Source organism: Pristis pectinata, chromosome 9, assembly GCF_009764475.1.
Source record: "Pristis pectinata isolate sPriPec2 chromosome 9, sPriPec2.1.pri, whole genome shotgun sequence".
NCBI classification, from domain to species: Eukaryota; Metazoa; Chordata; class Chondrichthyes; order Rhinopristiformes; family Pristidae; genus Pristis; species Pristis pectinata.
The window spans coordinates 69,109,192-69,131,255 of record NC_067413.1 but is presented as its reverse complement, the minus strand read 5'-3'; the positions used below and the strand labels follow the sequence as shown (position 1 = coordinate 69,131,255).

General features: G+C 38.6%; 1 protein-coding gene across 12 annotated transcripts in view; it reads right to left on the bottom strand.

The window, feature by feature from the left end:
- Positions 1–22,064, bottom strand: part of dtna (dystrobrevin, alpha) — a 194,863-nt gene that overhangs the window by 115,150 nt on the left and 57,649 nt on the right. For 11 of the 12 annotated variants that reach the window (XM_052023108.1, XM_052023106.1, XM_052023107.1 and 8 more), the window contains exons 2-3: positions 10,940–11,007; positions 2,632–2,712 (exon numbers count right to left, since the gene is read on the bottom strand). In XM_052023108.1, the coding sequence (XP_051879068.1) occupies positions 2,632–2,712; positions 10,940–11,006 (148 nt within the window). In that variant the 5' untranslated portion in view covers position 11,007. Of the gene's footprint in view, positions 1–2,631; positions 2,713–10,939; positions 11,008–20,184; positions 20,354–22,064 lie in introns of those variants that run through there. The other variant, XM_052023109.1, reaches the window with a different exon arrangement.

The following is a 22,064-nucleotide window of genomic DNA, read 5'->3' as shown; positions in this document are numbered from 1 at the left end:
TTTGGTCTATGAAAAGTCTTAGGTCTTATTCAGCTTTATTGTTAGTTTTTCAACACAGAGGTATTTATGCTAATGTTACACTTTTGTGCTTACAGTGTACTTTCATTAAATTTCACTTACAATTGTTTGTTCTTTTTACAGAACTTATCTGACTCACCTACAATTTCAAAGGTTTCAAACTCCTTTCTAGTTTTTCCTCATTTGCAAAATACACCACTATTCAACAAAGTACTGAATACATATCATTAGTGTCAATTAGAAAAAGTAGAAGCCCATATTTTTCAAATATCCAAATGAGTAAACTCCCTATCTTGACAAAGCTCATCCAAGAAAAGGTTTTTGTTTTCTTCACTCCAGAAATATCCTAATGGTTCTCAGCTAAATCCTTACAGCCTTGAGATTAACTATCAGCCTTTATGGGAGGTTTAATCAAACACCTTCACTGAATTCAAAATTCACTGGTAAATTTCTCCACAGCTTCATCACAGGGGGAAAAAGTTCTTTCACATAACTCCAGATAAAATGGTGCTGTGCCACTGAAAATCAGAGTAACTCACAGTAGACAAATTTTACACACACATCTGGATGCCATAACACCGATCCCGAAATTCAGTTCCTTATTTCTTGACAGGATATTTGATCCCCAGCACTTTACTCCTGATGTAAAGCCCCCCAGATGACATCAGATTTGATGCAAAATGCAACATTTGTCTGCAGTGAGAGTTTAAGTTTCAGTGGTCTGAAAAGCAATAGTTCTTACATACTCACAGGTTTACCGACACAGATTATTTGAAAGGCCAATGCATGAGCCACATTCTTTGCCCTCACTGAGATCTCTGACCTCCTATGACCTCAAATAAAACCTCTTGTCTGCCTTGACTCCATTATTTCACGTCACAGCCACTCTCAACTTCCTAGCATCAGGATCAATCTGGGCTACTGCTACTAGTCTCTGCCACACTTCATGGTCTGCTGCTCACTGCTGTTTTGAGAATGTTAGAGAATGTTTTGAGAGTGCTGGCCATAGGCCAGGGGATTTCCATGGTCCCCCTGCATAAGGAGCACTTCTCCTACAGGAACCATATTTCACCAGCCTGTGCCTCAAACTCCTCGGGAGCAGATCTCCCCTCCCTTCCCATCACTGCAGCACCCATTCATACAACAGCAACACAACACTGTTACTGGAAGACTTCCTTTTTTATAATATGTCCCTACAAGAGCTACCTGCAAAGATTGCACATACTGTGCTACACGCTGATAGCTGCAAGAACTTGGAATATATCAATGCCATTGTTTGTGAACACACAACTGAAGTTCTTGTCTTTACATCACTTTCACTAACAGTATTCGGATGACCCACAGTCTTTAATGCAATAAAATGCACAAGACCAATTTCTAAGAACCTATATCTGCAAACTCCTCCAGCCTGTACATCAGCATATGCACTATATTGTCCTTGGCATCACTTTTATTGACTCACTGTTGTTAGTACAGACTGGAAACTTTCCTCTGAGCCAGGGACATCTAAACTCTGGCCTGCAAGCTAGCGTTGCCCACTGAAACTCTAATTAACTCCCAGTCTTGGTTATCTACCATGCAAACACTTGAGAGATGGTGTCTGAAAGAATTCCCTGCCATGGTCTCCTGCCATCAGGGAGGATGAAGATCATGAAGGAAGAGCTGTGGAACAGATAATGGAGGTTAGAAAGAGGACCATAAAGGGGATGAGGGTGAGGGGAAGAGCATCAGGAGAGGAGAAAGTGTTGGAGAGGGAGGGAATAGAGAGAGGATTAAGGTTGGGGAGGTGAGGTTCGGAAACAGGAGACGAGGTGGAGGGAGGGGAGGAGATGATCCAGGGAAAAACTGAAGACATCAATCAGATGGGGACAAGGGTGAAAGGGAAGGGGTTTCCAGAGCACGAGAAGATGACATCTTCACCAGACCCTCTGGGTGTAATGCAAATAAGACCAGCCTTTAACAAACGCCAAAGCTGGCCCCAATCCACTGGTTCAGACTTGCTTCAGTTTTTAAGACCTGAACTATTCATAGGTCATTGTTACACAGTTGAATTTTACATTAAACAAACATGGAATGCCATTTGAAGTCATTGCTCATGCCCTGCAACCTCTGTGTATTTGCACAGAAGTGCTGGTGATAAATTTGGCTTACATTCTTCTGCTCTCCCTGAAAGTGGCCCTTCAAACACAAAAGGTTGGCCCTTCTTACTCTAATCCTATTAGCCGTACCAGTTTAAATTCTTCTCAAAACTCAGCCTTCTCCCTATGCCTTCTGATTTCTGTTACTGCTTGGCACTTAATCCTCCTCTGTGAAACACACTATTGCGTTTACTACATTAAAGATTCCACATTGTTGTAGGGCATTTGGTCAAGATGAAAAGTTGCCATGTCACAGAGTGGCAAGGTGTAGGCTTGTATGCACAATTTATTACATTCAATGTTTTGGTCCTGTCCAGATTATCAGAGGTGAATGCTAAATAAGTAAAGTAAAAAAAATACATCTTTAATTTGAAGAAACCTAATTTTCCCTCCTTCACTATGCATCAATTTCACAAAGGCTTTGTAGTAACCTGGTACAAGTAACCAAAAACTCTGCATTTTGAGACATACTCACCATTGCATTTTTTCTGCACAAATCGAAGCTTACATGCTGTCCTATAGGTGGATAAACGAATGCGATCCAAGTCCTGGGCCCCTGAATTGAACAGATGTGAAAAATTCTTTAAATAATCACAATATTCATACTAAAAATCTAATACAGAATCTGTGAACTGAGCAGGGGATATTCCCTCAGACAAGCAGATGATTCTTTGAAAGAGGTAAGCTTTTTAAAATTAATATGCTCATATCACACCTGCTAACACTTAAGTTCATCTGCTATTTTTTTGGCTTTTTCTGCAACACATCAATAACTTTTTGCTTTTACCAAAAATCTTCCTGATAGTTAACTATTTTGGAATCATCTTCAAATTGCTAAAGGATTCCTTCCAGCCTTGTATAAAAATTAAACAACAAACACAGTATGCAGTTGTAGTACTAACTTTTGACCATTCCCAAAAACTCCCTGTAACTCCTACTGGTCAGGAATAAAATTTGGTTACACTTATACTGGACCATTTAACAGGAAGCCCATGGTTTGTACAGAATGGGTCTTAAGCCACATATGAATAATTTGGATGAGTTTCCATTTCCTATCATGCCACCAGAGATTAGGTCAGTCATTGATTGGATTTCAAGTTAGGATGCCTTCCTCACCAGCAATGACCTTTAGGCAACCACATACGATGAGGAGTGTGAAGCAAGGACAACAGATTAGGACAAAGCCTCTTTGAATCTAATATTGGCTCTCAAGAGTGTTACTAAGCCAGGAGTTGTAAGACTGCCTCTAAAAAAAACAAACATCTCACCATTTTGTTAGCCGCTGTTTACTCAGATGGAGCTACAGCATGAAAATGAGTAGGCAGACCTGGTACCTGCTCTGCTCAGAAAGACCAATTTCCCAGATAAAAAGGATCCTTCCACTTTGTTTTTGGAAAAACACCAAGAACACGTGAAAGACTGCCTGACCAAAAACATGGAAGAACCTATTTCACCCACACAAAGCCTCATTTTGCGCCCAAAACCAGGCACAATGAGACCCAAAATCATGACGTTTGTTTTCTCTCTCATAAATAATTTTTAACCCTATTTGCTATCCTTACCTTATTCCATGTTTGGTAACCTTCTCTCATAGTGTATGCAAGGTACCTTCTTAAAGTAGCATACACCAATCCAATATGTACTGACATCCCCTCATAGAATTCTCAGAGGTTTGCCAAGTACAATGATCCCCTTTGATAGCCCAAATGGCTACCTCTGATTTCTCTTAATCCAGATATGTAGTAATTTAATCTTTAATTAAAACTTGATTTATGCAACGAACGAACTGGCCTGTAATTCCTGCATTAGCTCTGTGCCTCTTTTTTTTAAAAATGGAAGATTTCACTGGGCACTCCTATAGCACCAATTTATATTCAGAGCCCTAAAATAATGCAGCAAAATTTTACACTGTGTATTACAGTTATCATGGGGTAGTCTGACAGCCTATCTACTGTGGTCAGTTGTGTGCTCCCACTGAACTCAAAAAATTTCCCTCATTATTTCTGGTGTCTTCGCCGTTTTCTGTTTGCTTTCCCCCCGGACATATCCTGTCAGCTCTCAGCATTTTCTCTCGTTTTGCTTGAGCAACTTATCTGAAAATTTCCTTTCATTTATTGGTGGCTCATCTCACTCTCAATCACCTCAAAATTCATCCCTTCTCCAATTTCCTTCTTTGTGGTAAAGATGGTCCAAAGTACTTATTAATCACCTCTACCAGTTACATAAGAAATAGGAGCAGGAGTATGCCATGCAGTCCCTTGAGCCTGCCCTACTATCCAATAAGATAATAGCTGATTTGATCTTGGGTATTAACTCCATTTTCTTTCCTTGTCCGCATTACTCTCAACTCCCCTGTAGTGCAAAAATCCTTCTCCCTAAGCCTTGGATATATTCAAAGAGTCCACTTTCACTGCTTTGGGGTAAAAGACTCCGAAAGAGGGCCCAACTTAATTGTCCTCATAAAACAACTCCATCCTAGGAATCAACCTAGTGAACCATGTCTAAATTGCCCCCAATGTAAATATATATCCCTCCTTAATTAAGACCCAAGCTATGTTCAATACTCCAGTTGTGACCTTGTCAACAACCTGTACAGTTGGATAAAGTCCAACATTTCATCTGCCATCCTGATTACTTGGTATCCCAGCATGCTAACTTCCTGTGTTTAATATACAAGATCTTCCCACACAGCAGCATTCTTGTTCTCTCTCCATCCAAACAATATTCTGCTTACTAGATGTTCAACCAGAGCACAAAAAAAATGTTCTTAGCCTTTTTCAAATACACTGTTCAATTATCCATATTGTTGTCTAGAGAAAGCTAGAGAGGGGTTGTGGGTGGAGGGTTGGTGATGAAACATATTAGATGTAAAACCTAATCAGACATGTGGGTGTGCATTTATGAACCATTTCTCTTCAACCCTAATTACAGCAAATGTTGTCTACATAGTTAAACTCACCAGTAGACCGAGACTCCACAAGCTTGTGTTATATACCCCTAAGTGAATTAATTAAGGGTATGATAAGGTATTCACCCAACACAGGATGGACTGTGTGGGGGAAGACTATATTTCCAACTCTTGACTCAAAAATGCTCTCCAATAATAACAACAGTTCTGTGCAATCTGGTGCTGCCAAACGTTTTAACAAAGTTACAGATGTTAGGTATGAATTAATTAATCACTGAGAATTATTGATGCTTAGATAGCTCTTCTGCAGAAAGAGCACCTCTCATGTTTGCCTTCTGTAGGATGATAGCAGTAGCTGGGGTGTACTTATAAATGTTGAACTAAGTAGCATTATTAGGCATTTGAAATCAATCCCTTATTGTACACCTGGTAAATGACCAATTATTCATATAATTAGACATCACAGTCCAAATTCTTTGGATATCACAAAGTCGTTCTGCTACCATTGAAGTATAACATCAATGTGCCATACAATTTCTTGAAAATTCCCTTCTTCTCCCAAACAGCTCCACTTGTTTTGAATAATGAAGCAGTATGTTTATCCAGCATTCTATACAGAGGTTGCTGCTTCTATCGGTGTGATATGAATCTCATGGTTTACTTCCCACTTTTACAGCACTAACGAAGCCCATTTTGCCCAACTGCTTCACACCATTTATGTTCACGTTAACTACCTTCTACCCTTTTTCCCTAAGTGAATCCACATAAACATCTAATCTGAAATCTCTTTCCCTTAGCCATGCCACTTCCAGCATTTGATCTTGTTGAGGGAAATTTGGTTGTCCAAATAGGTCAACCCAGAAGTCTACAGTGTAGAACTGATCTTAAAATAGGTGCACATTATAAATGGCTCAGCTTTTTAAATCCCAATTTCTTACTACTTGCTTCCCATCTTTCCCACATCTCAATTTCCTGATTTAAAGGTGATAATTGCTTCCACAAAAAAAGAAACTGGAGGCCACGCAAGTATCATGGTATCCAATATAATAATTTCTGTCATGAAACCAACTGACTTTGACATCACAGCATTGAAATTCGACAAAAGAGTTCTCCCGATGTCCGGGAATCATATCACTCAAAACAGATTGTTTGGCCACTTAGCTAATTGCTGTTTGTGGTCTTTATTGTGCGCTCATTGACCATAACATTTCCTTATGTTGGTAAAATAATGACAACTTAAAAATACATCATGAGTTTTGAGGCACTTTGTGATATCATAAGGAAGTGATTATTCTACAAAGTGATAGTCTTGAATACATTCATTTTAGACCAGCTCAAGAGGATGTTTTTGCCAGAGCTCACACTCAATACTATTTTATCCAACATGAAGACATCACTGAATTGTTATCGGTTTGGCTATTGCCCTTGCATTAGAAAATTGAGAGTTACAGTTCTTCAGTGGAGTTCAATGTACTGTATAAGCCCGGAACATCAGACGAGTTGCAAAATTAACACCACATTACATGGACACTGAATACCCCATGGCACTAGTAGTCAACACTTCTTCCACATTCAATTCCAGAAGAAATAGTTTCAATGGTTAGTTATCCAAGCTCTGTGAGATTTTACTGTGTCTAAATTGACCCCTGCATTTGACAAGTTACTTCACATGAAAGAAATTAAATATATATGATGTACATTGAAGCATTTCTGAAATGTGATTAGGGATATATAGATGCAATATATCTTTCATTCACTGGTCCCTAGAGCTATTCATTATTCCATCCAATTCATTTTGTCATTTTCCTCAGTTGTTTTCCCCACAAAGCAGAAAGGCTGTACGTCACAAAGAATTAATTTACTGTGAATCATTTTGAGCCATCCTGAAGACATGAAAGGTATGATACAAATGCAAGTTCCTCTATTATTGATCGTTTCCTCTCCACTTCTTTGAGGTGAGTGAGCATTAATCCAAATGGAGTTCTTGAGAACATGGGTCAAAAGAAAACTACATTTGCTGGATTCGTTCTATCACTGCTTTTAATTAATCACTTTCTATTCAGTTGACTGAAGTCATGCAACGTGTATAAATTGTTATTTTACCAACAAATTCATGATCTTATACCTTAACTCTTTGTTGACTTCAATGAAAACTTAAATTTCCTTGTCTTAAGGTAACAATTTGCATTTCTTAATATTCAAAATCTCCTTAATATGTCAAGTTATACTTTGTTGCCAATGTCATTCCTTGCTATCAGGATTATTTGATTCTGGGCTTTGTTTTGTTAATCTTCCTTTTCTTTTAACCACTCTCCAAGGCGTGCAAAACAATACGCAAAACATAAATCCACAGGAGATAAGTGCTGTACTATTTAATAGCATTAAAACATTGTTGTGGGTCAGCTTGATGTTGTTAATGGAAGTTGCATTAAGATCAAGACCTTCAGTTGCAGGGTTCACAGAACAGTATTGTTGAATTTCCCTCTGTAAAACAGAACTAAAATTGACCTTGCGCTGATCGACATGTTGCAAGTTCTTGTACCTGCTGGCATTCAGCACAGCAGGCGAGCTCCCTGCAGTCAGCACACTGAGATGTCCAGCTATATCTGCCACACTCTTACAGCTAATGGGGAGTGTTGCGACTGAATGAATGGACGGTGCAATGATGAGAGCAGGATGGGAGAGGACCAAGGGTCAGAGGACCTGGATAGGTAGGTAAAGAATTATGCCACCAGCAGGTTTTTGAACACGGTGGCATAATTCTTTACCTACCTGTCCAGGTCCTCTGACCCTTGGTACGTGCACATAAATGTAGCCTTTCAGTTCAAGTGTATAGAATACACCTTGGGGAAGCCTGCAAGATAGCAAAACGCACATGCCTACTCTGCCTGCTCCTGTGGGATGAAGGTAAAGTAGACCTTCTTAATGCAGTAGGGAGCACCAAATGAGAGAGCCGGCATAGTTTAGCCTGGAATGATTCTAAGGCTAGGCAGCTGTAGGTGACCATGACCCCAATCTCCATGGGCTAAACTATCAAGCCACACATATGATGTCGTGATTGAGATCTGTGACATCTGACCTCAAAGAAGACCATCAAAAGGTTCATGCTTTCAGTCGATGGTTTCAAGGGAGATGTTGGTTAAGCCTGATAGTTCTGAGAGTAAATCGGAACTTTTCCATACCAATGAGGTTGCCACCACTTGGAGAAGCTTTACACAAGAAGAAAGATGCTAGACAATTAAAAAGCTGCAAAATAAACAAGAGATGACTACAAGAAAGACTGCAGATGCTGGAATCTGGAGCAACACACAAAAAGCTGCAGGAAGTCAGCAGGTCAGGCAACATCTATGGAGGGAAATGGATAGTCGATGTTTCAGGTCAAGACCCTTTGTCAAGACTAGAAGGAAAGAGGGGCAGAATATGAGGTGCTATTCCTCTAATCTGCATCTAGCCTCAACCTGGCAGTAGAGGAGGCCTTGAACAGACATGGCATGGGAATGGGAAGTGGAATTAAAATGGCTGGCTACCAGGAGATCCTGGCTATTATGGCAGATGGAGTGAAAGTGCTCGACAAAGTGATCCCTCAGTCTGCATCGGGTCTCACCAATGTAGAGGCCGCTGCACTGGGAGCGCTTTCTTTCTGGTCCTGATGAAGGGTTTCAACCTGAAACGTTGACTGTCCATTTCCCTCCATATGGAGACTATATTTACTTTTCCTTGAGATCAGAGGAGCAGGCATGGAAATTTACCTGCTTTGTAGTTTCCCCAGAGGATACAAAGATACCATCAACATGTGGAAAATTGCTCCACTGCAAGTGAAAACAATTTTCAAATTTCATAGTGCCAATTTTTATGGACCTTTATGGACAAAATTCCAGATCACTGTCTTTCCTTTATGTTATATAGTATCAGTAATATACAAATCTAAAAGCATTTGATAGGTATTCATTTGACTTTATAACTGTTTGCAGAAGAGCGGTGATAATCCAACAAACTAAACTTAATCTTTACTTTCAAGATCTTGCTCAGTCACTAAGAAGCACTTCAGGAAACATTTTCTCAAATCTTTTGTACCACCCTTTTGTGAAATGAACAAAACTAATGTCATCTCTTTTCCAGGTGCCTTGCTCAAAACTGGAAACTTATCTACTAACGCTATGTCGCAATTTTACAAAACACTGGTTTGGCCACACTTGGAGTATTGTATGCAGTTCTGGGTGCCACACCATATGAAGGATGTGGTTGAACTAAAGAGAATGCAGAGGAGGCTGCGTAGATTGAAGAACTATAGTTATGAGAAGAGATAGGATAGGCTAGGCTTGTCTTTCCTGGAGGAAAGAAGCTGAGAGTTGACCTGATAGATGTTTATAAAACTAAGAGAAGCAGAATCTTTTTCACATGGTAGGGGGAACGAAAACAAGAGGGTATGAGTTTAAGGTTAGAGGAAGCGGTTTTAAGAGGAATTTGAGTCATGCGAGTGTGTCAATCTATAGGTCTAATATGTTACATAATGCAATTACATCCTTCTTTTTCATTCTTTTGAATCCATGTTCTTATTGGAAGGGGGGGGGGGGGAAGGAAACCTTCTAAAAGCAAAGCTTAGTTTCTATTCTAATACTTCTATTTTAGAAAATATCAGTAGCTAAACCTCTTAACAGATCTCATGAATTCTGCAGGATTCAGCAATTAATCAGGCACAAAATCTGCAGGTATGCAATTATTCACAACGTAGTTCTTTTGGCTGATTGGATTCTAGAAGGTCTGTGCAGGACAACAAAGTGAAAAATATATTGTTAATTTACAAAGGCAGCCAGAATCACAAAAGTGACTCACTGATAAGTGCCAAAATTAGCTGCCATGAAGGTTTTCCATTGGATGCAGTCCCATAAATCAAGGGAGTGATTAAAATAGTTTACAATGAAGCATGTGCGGGTGATGAGGCAGGGATTATAGATTTTGTGTGATCTGGACTCAATGATCAGCACATATTCTCACAGCCAAAGGAAACTCTCAGTAATATCAAAGCAAGAATTCACATGCTGGAAATGAAAATAGAAAATCCTGGACATGCTCAGCAGACCAGCCTCCCATATTGTTCCAATGAGGGTCAATATAAATCCACTGGAACAACACCTCATCTTCCTTCGAGGTATTCTGCAGCCCCCAAGACTCAACAACTGAATTCAGTAGTTTCAGGTAATTGGCCTTTCCTGCTGGTGTCAGATCTGGGCCGGTTCTAATGAGGTAGTCCTCCTGTAAAGTAAGCTCAGTTTTTCTCTCACTGCAGAAGCCACTTGACCTGCTGAGTATTTGCAACATTCTCCTTTATTTCATATTTCCAGCAACACCAGTGTTCTGGATCTCATAGTTACTGCACTGTTTGATTTTTCCCCCTCTCTTTTACCCACTTGCAATCTCCCTTCACTTGAACCTCCTACAGACAGATCAACTATGATTAACAATCATTCACCACCTCCTCTTAAACAGCACCAACTGCATTGTGTCACCTGGACCCTTTTTGGCTTCTACAGTAGCCATATATTGCCTTAGTTTTTTCAACAGTTTTAAACTGCAGTATCTTACATAGGTTTCAGATATCTAGCTGAAATTAAACATATCTAAAAAACAAAATGGTTTGAGAAAGGAAAATAAGCTTGATGTGCATTTAATGGAAATAAATCAAGAGATCAAAAGGCATCAATGGCAAGAGAAAGTGTTATAATCACAGAAGAAATTGCATGGGCATAATGGAAATGTAGTTAGGGCCATATAAAAAAAACTACCTAACTACCTCTCATTGAAAGAAACTTGTTTACCCGGATTGCTAACTATACTCAGTCTCCTCTACAAAAAACCTGGCATTCAAAGTTCTTACTCATTTCTGCAAACAACTGTCTTCTTTCGGCCATGGTATTTTCTGTCCTTCCACGTTCTTCAATCATTCTAAAGGACACAAAAGAAAACAAACGAGAAATAAGTGATCTCTTTCCATTCCCAGATATGTAACATGTTGTTCTTCAGAAGTATATTTTATGCCTTACTAAGACTATGACAAGAAAAACTCCACAACCAAATATTTATTGATTTTTGAAATCCAAGTGTCTCCAAAAAAAATGTTAGTTCTAACAGGCTATTTGACATTCACTTAAAACAATGATACAGTTGACTAGAACGGTATGGACTAGACAAAATAATTCTCCCACAAATCCAGGTCATAATTTCCATCAAATGCTACCATGTGAAACAAGATGCTTCTTCAAAAAGAGGAAAAGGAAAAAACGAAATTAATTAACTTTAGTAAAGAAATCAATGTGAGTAACTCCATCCATCTCATACAGAGTCTAAGTCAGCTAAAATATTCATTTGGAGATTAGGCAAAGACTTTAAACAAATAACATCACAAGATAATTAAGGAAAAACAAGCAAATTTGGCCCATCTTAGTTAATCCTCCCAGAGAAACACTCATGCCCCACAAGTCTTATTGTTAAATGAGTTGGCCTTCACTATCGTCTCAAAGTTTATTCCACATGTTAAGTGATTTTACTTTTCACCAAGATCCTGAGGCATCCCAAATCTGACAGATTTCTTTAGCTAGAACTCTTTCCTGTCCTTCACCCATTCATGTTTATTTCCAGGATTTACCCTTAGTCTCAACACTAATACTACTATCTACCCCTACATACGAGCTTATTAGTGATCTCTGTGTCAAACATATCAAGTCCTTTGCAACTGAGTTAAGCCACTTTATTGGATTTGCCACAATCCGCTTGAGTTATCACTTTCACAGAAAAATAAAATAGGCTGTTAAATTTGGACCTACCCATTTTAACCTTCCTTTAAACTTATTTTCCCTTCTATTAATCAATGCTGAGTGCTGCTAGGTAGACTACTGCTGTATAAGTGATTGATTTACCCTTGTTCACTGAAAGTTAATTAAAATCCATAGATTCTAGAAATCCAAGATAAACATAGAAAATGCTGGGAAAAATCAGCAGCATCCATGGAGAGACAAACATAGTTAACATCTCAGGTCAAAGACTTGTTGACATCTTTTTTGATGAAGTGCAGTCTGTCTTTTACACTAATGCTGCTTGTCCTACTGATTATTGCCAGTATCTCTGTGGTTTTTTTCCAGATTTCCAGTATCTGCAGTTTTTATTTTGATTTTCAATTGTTGTTTAATTCACTGTTAATTCCCATTCAGGATCTTCTCCCTGATTTTCTCCCCAATGGAACTTCCATTCTCTTTCACCTTCTTCTCCCTCAATGCTTTGTTTCCCTGATTAGTTTCTGATGAAAGGTCATTGACCCAAGATGTTAACTTTGTTTTTCTCTGTGCAGATGCTGCCTGACCTGGGAATAGTTTCAGCATTTTCAGGACTTATTTACTCTTGATTATCTAACATTACATTTGGCCAATGGCTCTCTGGTTGTCTCTGTATAACTTATCATTCCTTTTGAACATGGGATCCACATTAACCCGTTTTCAGTCTTTCGTACCTCAGGTCCATTTACCTTTCATCCATTTACTCCCTTGAAATGATCATCACCGCTGCACAAATCTCTCCACAATCCTTCGGTGATTTTACATTCTTTTTCTCTTCTCACTCAACTCTTTCCCTCACACCATTTGCATGACAAAGCTGCCACTCACCAACCCTTGCCACTATTTGGTAATCTCTGCCCTTTCTCATCCTTCCTAGCACAAGTAATGGACTGACTGCTGCAGAGAAGCAGAATAGCAGACTTCCTGAAATCATAGTCACTTTACGTACCCGCTCAGAAAACAGCACTCCGTATTGTCTTCTTTGTACTTCACACCCTTACAGACACTCCTGCTAAATTTGGTTTTAATGCAAAATCTGCATTAATCTGATTGCTCATTTAAACCCTTTAAATGTACATATGCAAAAAAATATCTGAACAACTACAATATTTTAACATTTGAAAGCACTTGCCACTTCCTGGGCTCTCTATATTGGTATCATCTGTTTTGAGATGTTATTTGAGCACTGTGTTAAGAATTCACAACATCTTCCTTATGTTACTTTTGTGCCAACATTCCGTTAAGTTAACGTGTTTAAAGTTTTAGAATTGTCATTAAGATACAAAACCTCAGGTTTTTTTTAAATTCCAATTTTGTACTTAATCTGCTTTGTTCAAAAGAGCTTCTTAGGATATCTTACACTCTTCACCAGCAAAGCAAACCTAAAACTCTTTGGCCTAAAAGTTCAATCAAGCATTAGAAGAAACACAATGATGCAGTTGAAAATGGGTTTAACCCAAAGCAGAACTCAAAAGTGACCATTTCCAGATCATACTGCACTGTACCAGAAATTCATCCTGGGACTTCCAAATGGGATTTATGCTGGAGACACATTTCTAGCTTGAAACTTGCACCCAACGATGTTGATAATGGTGCAAAACCATCTTCCACGATCCAGTGATTTTTCTGCCACATTGGTCCAAAAGTCTATTCTCAATGGTTAATTACAGACCAACCAGCTTATTACTAAGTGAAAATAAAACAAACTGCAGATGCTGAAAATCTAAAACAAAAAAAGAAAATGCTGGAAATATTCAGCAGGTCAGGCTGCATTTGTGGGAAGAGAAACAGAGTCAATGTTTCAGGTTGTAGACCCTTCATCAGAACTATGTCAAACAGCATTAATGCTGTTTGCTCTGGGCCTTCTTTATTTAAAAGCACACTCACAAATTTCATTATTTATCATTCTATTTCAGAGGACTCTGGTGTCGCCCATAATCAAGGTTGACCCTATACCACCATTTATGCAGTTAGGCAATCCTTGCAGAGGAGTGTGGACCATTTCAGGAAGGGATAGCTTTTCCCCAAAGGATGGATTAAAGGGATAATGTGGCCCTTAAAAGATGATAGGTTATTGTAATATAAACAGAAAATGCTGGAAACATCTAGCAGGTCAGGCAGCATCTGTGGAAAGAGAAAACCAGTAAATGTTTCAAACATAAGGCTTTCATCAGATTCATCACCTTTAAGAAACATTACCTTTGTTTCTCAACCTACAGATGCTGCCTGCCTGCAAGCTCCAGCCACTACAACTGAATGTCACTATAACAAAAAGCCATGCTAATACAAGGAATTTAGTGGCCAATATCCACCTCCTCAAAATGAGGTTTCACAATCTACACCAGAGCACTCACCACCCAGTGACTTCCATTTTACAGTCATCTGTTGGTTACTCCGTAAACCAGCTACCAAATGAGCAGAGCCCCTCCCAAGGACATACACCAAGGAGAGAAGCACCAGGTTGAGGAAGGGGATGACAACAACCATGAAGAAAAGAAGGAACAGGAAATGGACAAGGGGACATGAAGATCTTAACAGGTTACAACTTTTGATCAAAGTGGCACTGTATATTATGAAGCTCCAAATAAAGAAAAATCATTGCAGTAAAGTCTGTTCTGAAGCCTCCCTTGCCCCATTTCCAGACCGCAATGCACTGCACCAGAAATTCATCCTGGGACTTCCAAGTGGGATTTATGCTGGAGACATATACTAGTTTGAAACTTGCACTCAATGACAGTAATAATGGTGCAAAATCATCTTCCAACAACCCAGTGATTTTCTATCACATTGGTCCAAAAATCTATACTCTTTGGCCAATTACAGACCAACCAGTTTATTACTAAGTGAAAGCTTTTTGGTATAAATCATTAAAACATATTTGCTAATAAATATTGTGCCTTTAAATGACTTCCTTCCATAACAAAATGTTGTATAATAAAGTGACTTCCAGGATCACATTCACTTCATAGTACTACTGTGGAAACAGATGCATTTGTTCATTTTCAACTATTCAAGTACTCTGCATTCTACTATAGGATTCAGGAACAGATAAGAAGTGTTTATCTTCAAATAATCCCTGGGTTTATCATCCCAGGAGAGATGCCTCAAGATCTACTACACAGATCAGTGAAAAATACATAGACTAACTGATCACAAGATATCAGAGTCTGCTTAATTGTCCTCGGTCTGATCTCAATCCACAACGGGTCACTCTGCGAAGGCGGCTTGAATTGTTTGTATATATCTATACCAGGCTGGATATATTAACCTGCCGATCACATAGTCAATCTCTGGGTAGATATTCTCAAGGCAAACAGCTTCTTCTGGTAATAAGTGTTCTAGGTGGACACTGGAAGGCTCATGTAAATGACCCTTGGACACAAATACCCTAATCAATCTTTATACTCTGCGAAAGTAAAAAAAAATGCAGATGAATTAATGTGCTGTAATGTAATGGCAATAAATATTCCATCTGGATGTAAGCAATCATAGGGAAGTGCTCATCATTTAAGTCGATCAATACTTCAACTCATTGGATGCATGGAATAATTTAAAGATGGAGACAAGGTCCCAAGCAATACTTTTCATTCACTGCATTTAAACAAAGCAAACTAAATATTTCTGATAGAACTATGCACAGGAAGTTGTGTTCAAAGACACCTATTCATAGTGGAAGAGTCAATGGTGATTGGAGATAATTGGACAGTTTGGATTTCTGTCTGGTAGAATGCTCTTCATACAGTAAATGGAAGGTAAACTTTGAGGCCTGATGACATGACAGGCAAATGGGCCTTTACATAACAATGATCACTGGGCTGACACTGGAAAATGTGAAGAACTGGGAGTTTATTTATGGATAGACATTTTATTCCAAAGGAACCATGTTACTTAGCTACATGCTTCTATCATTTGTTCTTTCTTTCCATGTACCACAGCATAAATCTTCATTTTACTATTAACACCAGTCAAGATACCAATTTGAATCAATCTCTGTTTTCTGACGTGAACTACACTTAAATACTCAGGAGAATACAAACATTTCCATAAGAATGTATCAGACCAAATAAAAAAACATTTACTCAGCATGATGACATTCTATATTTCAGCATGTGTATTAAATTAAAAGCCCTTCTACTCAGGACAAACAAAATGAAATTGGAAATGAAACATAGGTAATTTCAATCCAAGCACCACTAATGCATTACAAATCCCCCAAGAGAACATTTCAAAATATTACAGATTTAAAATAAATAACATTTTAAAAATGTGTTTACATATATTACCCCTTCAGCCTTAATTATGTACATGTATTCCAATCTTTATTTCACTCACTGTTAAAAGTTGATGAAAAGTTGTGTTTTTTGCTTCCTGGAAATGCAGCCCCTGATACTATTTTAACATGTTTGGCTGCTCAGTCAGACTGAAGACATCACAGCTGTTGGGTGCCAGCGTAACTTTATAACTGATCACAGACACGAACTGACATTGGAAAACATGAAGTCCTGTTGCTTTGCTGCTGAATGCAATTCTGGGCCATTAGTAAGCTTTCATAATTGGCATGATTGGCAAATAAATTTCAATTTAGCTATGTGTAAAGGTGATCTTGCAGCAAACTCATTTCAAATCATAGTTTGACTATATTTGGAGTACTCAGTGCCTTCTTATTAAAAAAAATCGCATTCCTGAACACTGAGATGGCACTTTTATCATAGGGTGAGAGTACTGCTGGCAAGGCTGATATTTCTTGCAGTGAAGGACGACAGTATAGTGTCCTGCAGCCACTAGATACCAAGGAATTAACAGTCTCTCAAACATTTCACTGATGCAATGCTTAAGCATGAAACATAACTGGCATTGACATATTATAAGGGAGTGTGTTGAATTGCTTGGTACAATGAATGTGGATAATGACATGTCCCAAATGTGTTACTGTATACATTATGAATTTAAAACATATTAAAAAAATTCTTGGAGTGTTAGTTTGTGAAGAAGGTCTGGAATATCTAGCTGTATCCCAAATTGTTGCCTAACATAGGATTCTGTGCTCGATGGACTGTTTGCAGGGTTATTTACTGAAACAAACGCCAGCTGCTGCTGGAAGGTTATCAACTCAGTGAAAGGCACACATTAGTCTGCCTGTAACATGCTGCTCTTCCAGTGCAATCTGTCCACAACCAAATGTGGACACACCAAGGACATATATGCCAAAGGACACTAAAGCTTGGTGCAGCTGTTGCAAAAGCACAACTGCACACTGAAGAGTTGGAACCTGTGTTAAAACCCTTTGGACCAATCACTCAATGGAACAAAAGAAAAATTTGTCTCATGATGATGTAATGCAAATCTTGTTGGAAATGGAATGTTATGTCTTGTACTCTGAATAGCAACATATGAATGTAGTGTATTCATAAATCTTGCAATTATATAATAATGTAGTTCAGGAAAAAAGTATTATTCATCCCTCATTTACCAACTGTAGGTGTGCTGCCTTATAGAATGGCAACTGTCTGTGTGATACTTCCTGGGTGCTATTGTATAAACAGCTCCAGGATTTGACCCTTGGCAATGAAGGATAGGTTGGGCAATGCTGTTGAAGAAACTTTGGCAAATTGCTGCTGAGTATCTTTGGATGAAGTCATGGTGGAGTGAGTAAATGTTCAAAGTGGAGCATGGTGTGCTAATAAAGCAGCCTGCTTTGTTCTGGATTTTGCAGGGCAAGAGGTGTATATTCCATCACATGGCTGACTTGTGCCTTTTACATGGAGGAATAGCTTCTGGGAATTTATAGGTCAGTCACCGGATAAAGGACACACAGATCTTGTAGAAAGAGTTTTTATGTAGCTGGTCTGGTTAAATTCCTGGTTAACAGCAATCCTATGGACGTTGATGGAAGAAGATTCGGAAATGAGCATATCAATGAATGCCAGGGGCAGATGGAGAGACTCCTCTTGTCAGAAGTGGTCAGTACAAAGGTTACTTGTTACATACAAGGCTAAAAACATTGCCTGGACTTTGTTGCACATGGATATGGTCTGCACACCATTCAGCTATCAGCAAACAAACTCATTTCTTATTTTTCAATGAATGCAAGATCATTGAGGAAGTAGCTGAAGATGACTGGGGTTGAAATGCTACCCTGAGGAACTCCTGCAGTAATGTCCTGGCATAACCTCTTCCATTGTTCCAGATATGAATCCAGTATAGTGCTTCCCCAACCTCCAACACACCAACATTGGTCTCCTACCACCATCCTAATTCCTACTGACTTTAATTTTGAAAGAGTGCCTTGCTGCCACATTTAGCTAAGTGCTGCCTTGATGTCGAGCCCATACATTCTTATTTAATCATTGATATTCAGCTCTTTTGTCTATGATTGAACTAAAGCAGTGATGAGAATAGGAGTCAAGTACTTTTGGCAGAAGTTAAATTAAGAAAGCTGATGGTGACTATATGTTACTTGATGGTACTGTTGATAACCCCATCCATCTCTTTGTTGTCGATTGAGTGTAGCTTTATGGGACAGTGACTGTAAGTACTCATACCAAAATGTGAAGTTATACACATCATGAATAGGTGAACATGATAGCTGTCTTTTCTCATAAAAAGAGCCACAGCTATGACCCAAGGAAGTTTTATAAAATTATGAAAGGGTTTAAACAGATGGACATAGAGAGGTTCCACTGTCAAGAGCGAAACTAAAGGCCTTCAATTATTATCACCAAGAAATCAAATAAACGTAGAAGAAACATTTTTCCACAGGGAGCTGAAGAATATGAAATTTGATGTAATGGGAAATAGCTGAAGCAGAAGACATGAGGAAGAAGCGAAAAGGTACGCTGAAAGTGTTTGATAATGCACAATGGGAGGAGGCGCAAGTGTAGCAGAACTGCTTGTATAAATTGGAATGAATGGCTTGTTTCTGTGATATATGTTCATGTATTCTTATGAAATATACTCTGGCCCAGCACATCAAAATAACTTTTCCTAGATACGGTCGATGCGAAGTGCCAGAATGTCAGGGCCACCATATAAATTGAATTTGATACCCTAGTCTTGAACTTTCAATAAAAAGCAATCCCTCTTGACTCTTCAGTTTTTTAAGCAACAAATAAAAAGATAATAATGTTTTATATACAGAACTCAGCCATGCTTACTACGACCTTCTACTAAAATGTAGTTTTGTTGTTTCATGCAAGAACAGCCCTGTGACCAAAATGCCAGCCTAATGTTCCTCTAAGGTGTTGGAAATCTGCTGCATCTGTGTCCTGTTAACATTAATTTTTTCCATGCACCTGCCTTTGTCAATCAATGACCCAGCTTAGTTTTTAAATACTTTGGTGAGAAAGCAACACATGCAAGATCAATTTAGTACTATAAGGTATAAACTTAAAGCTAAAAATCAAGACTCTGACAAATGCAACATGAATTTTTTTTTTTGGTTTTACTTTATCTGTTAATGCAACTGTCAGAGCTACAATAATAAACAACCTGCTTTGTTAAATTTAACCAGCTTTAAAAGCACTATAAAAATTTGGTTTAAATCCATTGAAATGAAAGTAAATCTGTTCGTTTTGTCCCTACGAGAAAAGTTTTATGAAAGGCCTTCATTTTGACAGACATCTCATTAGAAAATTACTTAAAAATTTTTTTTAAATATCGATGTTCAATCCCAAACAATACCCAAACTTCCCTAATAGAGCATCAACTATACTTCTAACATTCATGATTTTCTGACTTTATTGCTCTGCAGTGCAAGCCAAACCACACACATTTAACTGAAGCAAAAGTGAACATATTTTTCCCATACTTACTCTTCATTACACTACTTTTTTCCCCAATCTGTATTTTCAGATGTTTCCTTGTCCACTCTGAAATTACAATCTGAATTTATCTATATTACTCAGTACTGTTGCAATTAACTTCTAATATCCATGAATATGGCATTATCCTGGTCATCCATTCAGGTTGTGAAAACTGAACAAAAAGCTGGAATTGTAACTGTGACTGAACCAAGTCCAGAATCAATGATAATTTTACTATTGATAAGTTTATTTACAAAGTACTGCTTTGTAAAAGAACTGGACTCAATAATCGACAATCTACAATGGAGAACTGCATGTGCTTGCTTAGGCAGAGATCCAAGATTACAATTGGAATATAACTAAATCCATTTCAAATGCCAAAGCACACACATAAATGTGCAGCTTCAAAGACTAAACATAATGTACTAATAAGGCATCATTCACATTGGAATGAAATCTTCAACTTTGAGATGAGATCCATTTATTCTTACCTGCTTGAGCATCTAAAAAATAGGCCCTGCTGGTTTGGCAATACGGGAACAACTTGTGGAAGAAGATTCAGTCTTGATCATGTTTAACTCTACATGCAGCCTAAAATAAATCCGATGCTTCATCTTAGGGGCCAGGCCTCTATATGCAATCTCCTCTTGTTCCTCTACGTTTCCAGCCAAGCAATCGAATACACCTAATCATGTGATCTGTTGCCATAGCTGCCGTGAATCCAGCTGTTCATGTTATAAAAGGCTGAAACAAACTTTTTTCACCCTGCTCCAGTAAAACAAAGCCAAAGTTCTTTCACTGTTGAAATTAATTGCCCTTACAAATCACTATTCTCTAGAAAAAAATTATAATTTGAAACAAATTTAAATAACTTATTGGCAAGTGTAATAGAGGGAAGAAAAATACAACATATAAAAATAGCTAAAACTCATTATTTCTATTTTCCATGGACAATAACTCTGCAAATCACATGACCAAAGACTGTAGGAAACATGCAGTGGTTCTTTCTTCTAATCTAGCAAGCCTACTATCATCCTTTGGTTTGCTTAGCTGACAAGCATCCAGGGGACATTTGGAATGAAATTGCAGTGTAGAAGATGACACCAGAACCCACCTGCTTTTCACAAGATGTACTGAAAAGATACATTAAGTTTATTATTTCATACATAGTCCTAGAAAGTCTCCTGCATCAGAAAAGGCCTGCCGTGCACAATATGAATCAGACAATGCATATTGGATGACAGCCCACTGCATTGGAATTCTATTGAATACAAGGCCCAGAGAGTTGTATGCAATAGAACTGGTCTTGCAGGTTTAATGCATGCAAGAGCCTTTCCACCACTCATGCTGCCACTGTGGAGGTAAAGACCTTAAGGAGGTGGGGACGATTGGCGTAGATTTGTGGTTGGGTATTGAAGTAGGGTCATGATCATGGTCATGACTGGAGTCAGGGCCTGAGGGAGAACTGCACCTAGGGATAAGCTTTTAAATTAGCAGGGCACCTACCTACAGCTAATTTCATGTGCCGGATTCCACAAGCTGCACAAGAAGTGAATTTCACAGATTTGGTGTCCAAATAGGAACTGTATGGCGTGCTCCTCTTTGTAGTGGCTCATCATACTTCAAAGACCCAGAAACAAATCTCAAACTTCAGAAATAAATTAAACTTGAGTCTCCAAAAAAGTTTACACTTTATAACAGAACTTATAGGTTATGTTTCTGAGGGTGAAAGCGGTACCAAATGGCAGTTTTATAGTCTCTAAAGCAGTAATGGCCTGTGATAATGTCAAAGCTATGGTGATGCTGACAGGACAGGAGATGATAAAATGAATCTCACCATGATCAAAATTAGTCTGGACTGGTTTTAAAGCAAGGCTCAGAGCTGGTAAGTAGCAGGCACCCGTACCAAGAGGCCTAACAACCAATTTCTATCAACCTACAAACTCAGAATGAGATGCTGAAGCAGTAGCCCATCTACGCACAGCGTACTTGATGACAAAATATAATTTAGGGCTACCTGCTGGAAGGGAAGGGTTGAAGTAGTCTCCAGCAAGAAAAGGTGATCAAGATACCTATCGATTTGCCAGAGCATTCCTGGCCCATTAGTTTGATAGAATGTTTTTTTAAAAAAGACATTTCAACTCGCCTTAAGTTGACAGATGCAGAGGCCACTGAAAAATTTTGAGTGAAACAAGGCACATTCTTCACAGACTAATTTTATAAAGGGGATCCTTCTGGCCTTCTGGGCATTAGGAAAGATGCAAACATTTTTGAGAGGCAGAAACATCTGTTTTTTTTCCCTTGAGCACAAGACATCCAAAAAAGGGCCTCATTTAGGAATGACCAATGCCTATGAAACCAAATTGGTATG